This window comes from Centroberyx gerrardi, chromosome 20, assembly GCF_048128805.1.
Source record: "Centroberyx gerrardi isolate f3 chromosome 20, fCenGer3.hap1.cur.20231027, whole genome shotgun sequence".
Classification (NCBI taxonomy): domain Eukaryota; kingdom Metazoa; phylum Chordata; class Actinopteri; order Beryciformes; family Berycidae; genus Centroberyx; species Centroberyx gerrardi.
In genome coordinates this window covers 22,892,087-22,904,272 of record NC_136016.1, presented here as the reverse complement: position 1 = coordinate 22,904,272, position 12,186 = coordinate 22,892,087, and the positions used below count along the sequence as shown (strand labels likewise).

The window sequence follows — 12,186 nt, the reverse complement described above, 5'->3', positions numbered from 1 at the left end:
TGCCAGAACAATGTGCCGCGTCACCGTTCCAGTCACGCTTAAGTAACAGACTGGCTCGCTGCCATTTTCCCTGAAGCTTACTATTTTTTTTCCAGGGGAGACGTATGATTTCTGCTCAGAGCCCCGTTCTGCTTTTCAGAATAAGAGCGTGTAATCACCCGGGGTGGAAAGAGTATTAAAACATCCTACTCAAATAGAAGTACTGTTACTTTGCTGATATTTTACTTAAGTAGAAGTAAAATTACCGGTGTAAAAATGTACTGAAGTAAAAGTAAAAAGTGTCTGATTTAAAATGTCCTCAGAGTAAAAGTTCCTGAGTTCCTCTTTAGAACAGAGAACGTTGTTAGCTGTGATCTTTTCCATGTGATTCTAACAGGAGAGAGGTCAGAGTTCAAACTAGATTCTTTTCACTGGAAACATTAGAAATGAGAAAATAAAGTGCAGAAACAAAGTAAAGTCAGATTCCTCTTCTCACTGTGAATGGATCCACAGTTTGTCAGTTTCTGTTGATCCAGTTTCTGCTGCTGATGGAGAGACACAATCTGTTCTGTGATGGATGGATTTAAAATGGACTGAAGGACAAAACTGCAGTTACTTAAGTAAAATTACTGACTTTTTGTGTACAAGTACACAAAAAAGCTACTCAATTACAGTAATGTGAGTAAATGTACTTACTTCCACCCTTAGTAATCACTCCTGGTTTCCAGTGGTATAAATGTAATTGGGAAACTGGTTGTGATACAGAGATTGATTATACTATTATTTGTTTTTTCTTTATGTAAAGATTTCCTATCGATTTTCATAAGTGTGAACTCGTCTGACCACAGGATCTGCTTTTGGAGGATCAGGGCTTTGGAAGGGAATTTATTAGCACTGATTGACTCTCTCACTCTGTATCTCTCTCTCTCTCTCTCCCTCTCTCTCTCTCTCTCTCTGCACAGACTCTGACAATCTCTCCATCATATCACTCCCTTCTACTATCACACACTCATGATCTATAAGTTTCCCTCTCTTGTCCTCTCTCCCTCCCATTCTGTCTCTTTACGCCCCCCTCTTCTACCAATACATGTGTGTGTGTGTGTGTGTGTGTGTGTGTGTGTGTGTACACCTGTCCAGGAAGGCTATTTCAGCCTGGAGGTCATTCACTTCTCTCCATGGGACAAACAACAGATAAACACTGACATTTGAATCTTTAGGAAGGCACACTATGTCTCTTATGTGAACTCTCTGCCACTGCCCCCCCCCCCCCCTCCCCCTTCACACACACACACACACACACACACACACACACACACACCGTTCACCTCTCTGCCACTCCTCTGGTTTCCCTTTATTTGAATGAGATTATGAACAGTTACGTCTGTTGAAGTTTTACTGCATGTTTGCTGAAACTACTGCAGCTTGGAAAAATCACATTTGGTAACACTTTGCTTTACAACAGTGTATTAACTTATGGAAAAGTATTGTAAGTACACACTAATACTGTGTAGGTACTTGATGAAAATCTCCTTAATACATGATGTACTTACAACAGTGTAACACACCATTCAAATGGCTTCATTAAAATGTTGTATGTACATTATTTATTAGTGAGATTTTACCTACACAGTGATATTGTGTACTGAGTGTTAATACACAGGTTCATACACTGGAATAAGGCAAGTAATAAGGTAAAGTGTTACTGAGTTTGGTGCTAATTGGTTGTACTGTGTGACGTTCAAGTAGGGCTGGGTGATATGTTTGAAATCAATATCACAATAATCATAAGGATTTCTTTCGATATTGATATGTCATGATATGGCTCACGTATGCAAAATCACATTAAATAATCAAATTGATGTTCATTTCATTGAACTGAGTGGTAATGTTAGGTGTGATGTCACACAAAACTGAAATTTTAAAATCATATTCCTCAAAATGTCTCAGAGTTTTTAAATCAAATTAGCTTTGTATCATCAGTTCAGACAGCAGAACTGTGTCAAGATCATCACCGTATGATTCCACTGAAAGTAATAATAAACGATAATATTGAATTATCGCCCAGCTCTATGTTCAAGAAGGAAATGCATGCTGTACGAACGCCGGATGAAGCCATAAAATGTCTGTTTATCAATAATTCTGATTAGTTAATGGTCTGATTTAAAAGTTTCCCTCCTAAAATAATCAAATCCAAAGGAATCAAAGAGGCAGTTGTGCGCTTGAAGGTGTAGGATATGTTATATTTTCACTCATTTTTTTTATTCATCCCTCCCTCTCTCTCTCTCCCCCTCTCCCTCCCTCCCCCCCTCTCTCTCTCTCCCTCCCTCCCTCCCCCCCCCCCCCTCTCTCTCTCTCTCTCCCTCCCTCCCTCCCTCCCCCCCCCTCTCTCTCCCTCCCCCTCCCCCCCTCTCTCCCCCCCTCCCGGCTCTGACCTGTGAGCTGTGACACTGGGGCAGTCCTGTGTTTTAAAGGGGAAGCAGCCCAGCTTTTATTTTATGCAAGGAACTGTGTGAAAGTTGCACTCCTGTATATGAACGTGTGAGTGAAGTGAATGTTTTCTAGAGAAATAAATTTTATGTGATTTGAAGAATGCCGGTCTGTGCTGTACTCTTTACAATTTTAATAATCCCTGATGTGTTGATATCTCTCTTTTTTTTCTACCACAGTCATCAGCAGTAAAGCACAACAGTGGAAAAAAAAAAAAGTATTTTAATCTCTTCATAATACATTTTGTGTAGATTCTGAAACGGTGTAAGAAGCAGTTGAATACAGTTCAGGTGAGGAGCAGGAGCAGGATCCACTTCCAACTCAGAGTCCAATTTGTGAAAAGGATCATTAATAATCATCAATACATTATAATATTCATCACACACTACCAGTCAGAAGTCTGGACCCACCTGACTGAACGTTCTGTGTTTCTCATTCTCTTAAAGCCATTTTGATCTAAAGGCTTCTGTTTAAATGCTTGAAATTAGTTTCTTATTCAAATATAAACAGTGAAGTTGATCCTATGTATGAATTTCTTTCCAAAGCCTTTTGCCTTTCCATCAAGGCAAAGGGCGGCTGCTTTAAAGAATCTAAAATATAAGATAGTTTTGATTTGTTTTACACTTTTTTTGGTCGCTGCATAATTCCATTTGTGTTATTTCATAGTTTTGTTGTCTTTACTGTTATTCTAAAATGTGGAAAAGAGTAAAAATAAAGAAAAAAGTGGTGTGTCCAAACTTTTGACTGGTAGTGTACCTTATAGTTGACAGGCGGGGGGGTTGTGACTATAACACATTCAACTTTAAAGCTGCACACATTTTTATGTATGTATCTTATCAGCCTAAACCACAGAGTGAAGCTGCAACAGAGAAGAGAGTGTGTATAAATCTTCTCCACCCAGGAAGAGACGAGTCCAAACTTCAGAGTGAAATCCAAACTGTCTCCAGCAGCAGCAGAGGAAGCTGGACTCACCGACGTTAGATCTTCTCCTCTCTTTGGTTTGGTAAACATGAGCGAGCTGTGAGACGTTTACTGACCTCACCTTACAGGATTTCTGGGTATTGAAGCCCTCAAAATTCAAACGGTTACCTCCGGCGTGCGAAGTTGCCTAGTGCAGCTTTATTCTTCCTCTGAAGGTTTGAGAATTAATGACCAACAGAGTTTTCAAAGCGTGGTTTCTGTCCTTTTTAGTTCCTACTGGTGGTCAGGGAGCGTCTGTCTCCCTGCTGCCCGCAGGTCAAGGCTCAGGCAGGCGGTAGTCCGGCGAGTGGCTTCCCTCCCGCCGGCGCCCGAAGCAGCCGAGCAGCAGATCCACCGCCGTCCCGACCGTGGACTGGACCTCCTGCTCCGTCCGGCCCCTCAGAGGGTTCACCTCCACCATGTCCACCGCCGACAGGAGACCTGCGGAAGAGAGACGGACTTAACGCTGCGTTCACACCCAGCGTGTTCAGAGCGTTTATCTGAACTCTGCAGTGTTTCCTCCTTCAGTTCAGTCGGTTTGTCCAGGTGAGAACGATGACCTTTGAACTCTGGTGGCACCAAATAACGGCACCGAGAGTCTCAGTCCTCTAACAAGAGAACTGAGGTGCGGTTTGACTACAGGAAACCACCCCGAAACACAAGGGATTATGGGTAGAAGGAGACGGACGCGGTTCCTCATGCTTGGAAAGCCTAGCAGAACAAAATGAAGTCTGGACTAGAGCTGCAACGATTAATCGATTAGTTGTCAACTATTAAATTAATCGCCAACTATTTTGATAATCGATTAATCGATTAGTTGTCAACTATTAAATTAATCGCCAACTATTTTGATAATCGATTAATTGGTTTGAGTAATTTTTTAAGAAAAGTAAGTCAAAATTCTCTGATTCCAGCTTCTTAAATGTGAATATTTTCTGGTTTCTTTACTCCTCTGTGACAGTAAACTGAATATCTTTGGGTTGTGGACAAAACAAGACATTTGAGGACGTCATCTTGGACTTTGGGAAACACTGATCGACATTTTTCACAATTTTCTGACATTTTATAGACCAAACAACTAATCGATTAATCGAGAAAATAATCCACAGATTAATCGACAATGAAAATAATCGTTAGTTGCAGCCCTAGTCTGGACTGATGCTCATATTCAGCTGCTTCTTCATGTGTTCCTAACTGGTATGAACACCACAGAAGAAGAGACAGACAAGTCCATCATGTTAGATAAAGTTACAGGAACTGGAATCAGATTTGTTTTGGATTACTTTTGATACTCCAGTACATTTTACTGCTAATACTTTTACTGAAGTAAACTTTTGAATGCAGAAATTTCACTTTTAAAGAAGTATCTTGCTGCTGCGTTCCCACCTGTCTGGCAGAGGGTCTCTGCGATGTAGACTCCCTCCCTGTAGCTCAGCCCGCCCACCACCGGCGTCCCGGTGGCCGGGGTCACCGACGGGTCGAGGGCGTCGACGTCGTAGCTCAGGTGGATCGGCTTCTTCACTCTGTTAACGGAGGCAAAACAAGTAGAACAGCATCAGCTTTAGTATCGGTCTGTAATCGGTCTGCTTTCTGATCGCTCTCAAATCCATAATATTTAATTCAACCTGAACCCTGAGCTTTTATAATTAAATGATATATTTAATGATATGACAAAATGGTTCTCAACATGGAGGTCGGGACCCCCCAGAGAGTCATTAGGTGATTTATGGAAAAAAATACATCATGTTTACAGTAGTGGCTGAAAATATTGGCACCCTTGCACAAAAAAAAAGTGTCGAAATTGGTGTTTCTTTGCTTTGCAGTGGTACAAAAAAAAAAAAAAAAATGAAAAAAAGACTAAATCTTAGTTTGTTCCACATAAAAATCCTAAAATGGCTTTACTGTTTTGAAAGTTATTAGAAATAATTTTGATATCAAGCAGCTGGTTCTCAATATAAAATATATCAATATATATCTCAATATGAAGAAAGAAAATGGAGAAAGAAAAAAGAAAACCAGAGAATTGTCTGAGGAAGTCAGAAGGACACAACAAGATTTTACAAATATTGCCCAAGTTTAGATAATCTAATCAATCAAGGGAAGGGAAGCCTTCAAGAAAACATCTTTCCTTCAGTCAAACATGAAGGAGGTTCAGTGATGTGACACTCAGGACTCGGGGCCTTGAACACGTGCCTGGCATCATGAAATCAGGAGGTTATCAAGGTGTTTTAGAGCACAATGTTGGACCCAAAGTCTCCGTCGAAGGTCATGAGTCTTCCAGCGAGACAAAAATCCCAAACACGCTTCAAAAAGCAAACGGTTGGGAAGGAAAAACTGTTCTGGATCCGCCCGGAAAGAGCTGGGAGAAGGAAGAAGAAAACTCTTCTTCTGCAAAAATTCTCCCAAATCCTTCAAATTTGATTTCAAACTAGACAAGATTGAGGATGTGGAGAATTTTGCACAAGATCGATTGATTTTGCTAATTGCTGATTGATAAAAAATGGTTCAAACTGTTCAAAAGTTTAGGGTGTCAATCATTTTGTCAAAGGCATTTCTTTTTTATTTTCTGATTTAAAAGAGTAGAAGCAAAAGGTTTGTGTGATACTGACACTGAAATACAGAATTGTGGAGTTATTGGGGGGGGGGAAAAGTGAACATCCACAGCAGGTCACAAGCTGAACAGGTTTGTGGACTGCTGTTAGACCATCTTGAGTATTGATCAGGTTCAGGTTCAGACCACACAGACCGTAATGAGGAACCAGCGGGTCGGCCTACTTGTCAGAGAGATAGTCACAGGTCTCCTCCATCACTCTCGCTATACCGAGTCGATCCACCTCCGTCATGGAAAACACCTTGATGCCCAGGAACTTCAGGATGTAACTGGAGAAGAACACCAACCAGACAGTTTCAATCAACCAATCAACGCACGAGAGCTGTCGTTCAGAAAATGCTACAAAAATGTTGCTACCTAAGATTCATCAGTCAATATTTTCCAAAAACTATGATTGCATAACATACTATATGCTAAAGTGTTTTTGCATTTCATCATATTTTCATCAATACTACAATGAAATAAAACTATTTCAAATATCATCATCGGACAGAATATTTACTCGTCATAGTCTTGGTTGACAAAATTGCAAAAAAAAAGCTTCGTCAACAAGGGTTTTTAGTCATTATCATCAACAAATCTATCAACCACCCACAGATTAAGGGCATTTTGTGCTATGGGGCAGTGAAAATCGTTCTTATTGCCACTTAAAGAGCCTCCATCTCTACTGTCTCTCCTGTTCTCTGCCCTCCTCTATATCAACAACAACAACAACAAAAAAAACTACCATTTTCAATTAAAACAAATGCAGAAACGTACTGCTCCTCTGGATCCACGTCTCTCAAGCCGATGTAGACGAGATCTTTGGCCGCTACACAAGGCTTGACCCAGGAGAAGTTTGGCAAGACGGGAATCTGGAGGCACAGATATGGAGACAGTCAGTGAGAAAAGGTCCGGTTTCCCAACAGCATCCTAACATTATATAATCTTTCGTTATGTTGTATCTATTTATGAAATCCAGAGCAGATCTCTTAATGCAGACACCTTTATCACACTTTGAATGCTTTGTTCTCTGATGGAAGTTCATTCATTTCTTTAGTTTTAAACCGATTTTTGCTGAAATCTGGTGACAGATCGCTCTCAGTCCAAAGATTATTAGATTAGAAGATTCGATTTTGGTGCTGATCTGGATCATTAGAGCCATTAGATGATTTTCTGTTTTTTAGCCAGAACTATTACGCTGCGTTCATGTGCTGCTGGGAAAATACGACATCTGGGACTTCAAAGTCAGCTGCTAAACAGCATTGCTTTCACACGCTGTTTTATTGGAAAGACAAACGATGAACAAACAGAAACCGTCCCAGAGGCTGCAGCTTTGACAGTTGGAGGATGTTCAGTGTTTGCACTCTGCTTGTTTGTTTGATCTTTCAACCGTTTTCATGAGGAAAAACGTTCTGTGAGTGAATTAAAGTTGCGATGAAAGTTTCTGCAGTAGTACTATAATCTGCTTCACCTCCATGTTTCCATCTCCAGACGTTAAGACCTGGAGATCTTTGCTCCACTGCCAGGAGACATTTTATTTTTTTGAAAGTTAAAGTTCTGTTATTCTTCACATATTGGTTTGACTAAGATCCATGCTGCGTTTTCATCTAGGGCACGAATATCAGCTTTTTAGTCTCAGAGAGTTTAAACACCGCAAGGAAAACAATCTGACCCGATGTGTTGTTTTTATCTGCTGGTTTTTCTTCATCTCAGACCATTTGCTCATACGACTATTTCTGTAGAAACTGCCTTGTGTTCAGATCAGTCTGCTGACCTTTTCTTATGGTCAAAATAGGAATATTGCACCAGTGATTAACTTTGCAAATGTAGAGTGACTCAACATATTGCAATTACAGGCCCACAGAGAAAGACATAAAGTAAAGGATAAGTGGGTGATGAGATATTTATGCGATGGTTTTCCAGACAGAGATGACATTAAGTCTAGGATTAAAAAAACACACACTGACTGTAAAAGGAAATGCGGCGCGGCGCCAGACTTAATCAATGTTTGTGGAAGGACGGGTCATGCTGAGATGAAATTTTGGAAAATACAGAGTGACGAGACTTTTAAAGAAATTCCATTCAAATCGTGTGTCTGCTGGTGCACACACACACACACACACACACACACAAGCTCAAGCTCAACCTCTGGCCCCACTCGTGACGTTCCTCTTCTATCTCTTGTTTGGATTATTCTTTTTATTTTGCATTTCCTTGCTTTGCAGGATGAACTCTGTGACAGTTCTGTTCACTGTCTATCAAACACTGGATATCAAAAGTCTAAACATCCTTTCAAATTTTCTAGTTTTTATTGCTTTGAGGCCTGAAATGAAAACCCATTAAGTCCTACTTTTTCCTTTTTTTTTTTTTTCTTTTTTTTTTTAGAAAAGTCAAGGTAAAAACATTAACCTTCTCATTTCTGAAAATGTATTTACACACTGCTGCTACATGTCTGTGTATACCTCTCTAAAATAAATCTTTCAACCAATAGCAAACGTTCTCTGTGGTTCTGTTAGGAACCCAGTCAACCCAGTCAAACCAGTCAAGTCAGCAGAGAAACCAAAGCAAGACTCTTCCTCCAGCTACAGTTAAATGGAAAGTAAAGCTAGATTTTACACAGTTACAGCTTGAAATTGATGTGCTCTTCTTTACTGGGAGGACAGAATTTGTTTCAGAATATTCACTTTGAAAAACAACTAAGATGAAGGAAAAAAAAGTCAAATATCTCCAAACATAATAAAAGCGGGGAAACAATCATCAGAGATGTAAAAGCAGGAAAAGAGCAGGCACCGGTCAGACCGGCCTGGCCTCCAGCCGGGCGTCACCTTGTCCCGCAGCTCGTGGATGAGGTAGGACACCGGCTGTCCGTGCAGGTTTCCTGTCGGGGAGCTGAGCGGCGTGTTGATGTCGGCGTGAGCGTCCACCCAGACCACGCTCAGCTGCCGCTGCACCGCCGCGTGACCCAGGACCGAGCCGATCGCCAGGCTGGAGGGAGAGAGAGAGAGAGAGAGAGAGAGAGAGAGAGAGAGAGAGAGAGAGAGAGAGAGAGAGAGAGAGAGAGAGAGAGAGAGAGAGAGAGAGAGAGACATGACACCTCGAGACAACGAACTGTTGACTTACAGAGGTGTTACCAAGTCAACTTTGCTCGAGTCCCAAGTCAGTCTCAAGTCTTGAGGCTCAAGTCTCAAGTCTAAATGTAGATTACGAAGTCAAGTCAGAACAAATCAAGAGTCCAGTATCAATTTAATATCTTAAAGAAAACTAAATATCTAGGACTTTTCAATGCAATATGGTTTTAATAGGATAAAAACTTGGTAAGAGCATCATGAGTTTGATTTCTATAATCAGTTTCAACTTCAATAAATTCAATCATTCCATACAAATTCAGAAAACAGAATTTAAATTCAGTCGTCCGCTGGAACAAATCTCATCACTTTCAATCTAAGTCATTTACACAAACACAAGATCTCAAGTCAAGACTTTAGAAACCTTTTCAAGTCATCAAAGTACAAGTCAGAGTCAAGTCCCAAGTCACCAGAACCCAAGTCAAGTCAAGTCTCAAGTCTTCTCTTCATGCATCAAGTCAAGTCTCAAGCAATTAAAATTGTGACTCAAGTCCAAGTCATGTGACTCGAGTCCCCACCTCTGTTGACTTATACTTACACTTGTACTGTCTGTGGTACTCAATAGTGAGTTTCTAGTAACTTTATTGTACTTGATGGTATTTTTTATCTCCTATCTCTATCATATTCCTATAATATTCCTATAGGGATTTACAGTGTGTCTGTGGTATTCAATAGTGAATGTATGGTATATTTATTGTACTTTATGGTTTTAAGATTCCTGTAATATTCCTATTGTAAATGTAGTATTGGTTATATTTCCTGTGATATTTCTATAGTATCCTTCTAAAATCTATAATAGGATTACTATCATTAATTTTCATAACAGGAAACCCCCCCCCACACACACACACACACACACACACACACAGACCCACCTGTGGTCGCCCCCCAGCATCACAGCGGTGTGTCCGTCTCTCTTCACGGCGCTCACCGCCTCCGCCAGCCTCCGGTTGGCGCTGCCCACCGCCCGCACCTTCTTCAGCCGGCCCACCGGCTCGTCGGCCGCCAGCTCCTCGAACGCCAGGTTCCCATAATCCTTCACTGCACAGCCTGCCCACACACAGACAGCTCGTTAATCACTTACTACACTGGTGTAATCCTGAAATGTGTGTGTTGATGTCAGTGGCTCAAAGACGCTCACAATGATTGGCATTAGATTACAGACCTGGGAGACCCCACCCCCACCACACACACACACACACACACACACACACACACACACTTGATAAGGTTTTTGTTAAAATGCTTACTGTAATAAAACATGACTTTCAAGGTTAAAGGTTATCTTTATTATCCCCGAGGGGCAATTTGTTGTACAGCCAGCAGCAACCACATAACCATCAGGTTATTAATGAGTTATTAATGGAAAGTTCCTGTCTCCCTGAATTTTACATGAAATTAGAAAGTAAGGAGTCAAAATTAAGGGGTGTCTAAGGTGGTTTTGATGGGATCTCCTCCATTAATAACTCCCTTTTAATTAATTTTAATTAATTTTAAGGGGATTTTACATGAATTAAGGGGTGGATTAATGTAAATGTAAGGTTATTTTAAGGGATAACTGGTTTATACACACACACTGTGCAAGCTGGACTTTATCAGTGAACCTTTAAAGGTGAACAGAAACAGATTTCTCCAGGTCTTGTGTGTGTGTGTGTGTGTGTGTGTGTGTGTGTGTGTGTGTGTGTGTGTGTGTGGGTCAGAGGATCAGCACTCTGCTCTGTGTGTTTGATGTGGAAATTTGTTTTGTTTTGCAATTTCAACCAACATGCAAAGCAAACATTTTCCTGACAGTGAAATAAGTCACTTATCAAAGACCTGTGTCTCTGTTACTGTGTGGCAAGCACTGCACTGCACACACACACACACACACACACACACTTTCTCTCTCTCTCTCTCACACACACACACACTTGCCAGGCAGACGTGTGCAGCCAAGTCCTGTCCTATAGTGCTTTACCAAGTCCTGGCATGGCATGAGAGAGGGCATGCTTTCACTGGCATGTAGAGAGTTTACACACACACACACACACACACACACACACACACACACACACACACACACACACACACACAACTATTTCCGGGGGGAGTGGACCAAGGTCGGATGAGTTATGCCAATCACATGTCTGCTGTGTTCCATTAATAAAACAGAGAGAGTGTGTGTGTGTCCAGCATGACTCAGATCTCACACGAGGAAACACACACACACACACACACACACACACACACACACACGCCCTGCTCAGTGATCCTCTCTCCTTCACCGTTATAAGACCCATAAGATTATGGCTCAGTCCCAGCAGGTTCTGCAGTTCACAACACAGAATGTAAACAGACATAAACACGTTTCACTATGGAGTCACTATGGAGTCACTATGGAGTCACTATCTGTACTGAAGTGAGAGAGTGAAGAGTGAAGCACAGAAACACACTGTGCACTATGTGTCCGTGGTCCTTAGTATCAACTCAGCCTGAAATTAAAATTGTTAGATCTCTAGGACAAAAATGTTCCTGCATGGCCGAACACTTTGATGTAAAAAAAACCCCAAAAAAACACGTTTGATAGTGTGTGTTCACAAATATCTGTCTATTCTTCTATCTATTCTGTTGTATTCTATTCTACACTGGGTTTCTTCAAAATGTATTTTCGCTCTCAAAATGTTCGGTGATCGGCAACTTCAGTCCAAAAAAATAAACTGTAGCCGCCTTCAGAAACGCGGTTGAACACTAATACTATAGAGCTGGGCGATACGGTTGTAATCAATATCACCATAATCATAAGGATTTTTTCAATATCAATACTATATATATCACAATATGGCTCACATATGCAAAATCACACGTTAAATAATCAAATGAATGTTCATCCCATTGAACTCAATGGGTGTGATTGTGGTTGCGAAATCCCCAAAATCACCATGTCATCGCCATATGATTCCACTGAAGGAGATAAACTATAATATTGAATAATCGCCCAGCTCTATCTAACACTAACACATCGCCAGTGTAAAAGTCTCGTGTTTTACTGCCTGCTTGCTGACA

The 12,186-nt window shown here is 41.0% G+C and overlaps 1 protein-coding gene across 1 annotated transcript; it reads right to left on the bottom strand.

Moving 5' to 3' along the window:
- Positions 1 to 3,703: 3,703 nt before the first annotated feature.
- arg1 (arginase 1) lies at positions 3,704 to 10,151 on the bottom strand. The gene is made up of 6 exons (XM_071912481.2): positions 10,020 to 10,151; positions 8,845 to 9,004; positions 6,797 to 6,891; positions 6,202 to 6,306; positions 4,813 to 4,949; positions 3,704 to 3,867 (listed from the first exon to the last, which is right to left on the bottom strand). Exons 1-6 carry the CDS (start codon positions 10,037 to 10,039, stop codon positions 3,704 to 3,706), a joined length of 681 nt encoding a protein of 226 aa, XP_071768582.2. The 5' UTR covers positions 10,040 to 10,151.
- Between the last annotated feature and the right edge of the window lie 2,035 nt (positions 10,152 to 12,186).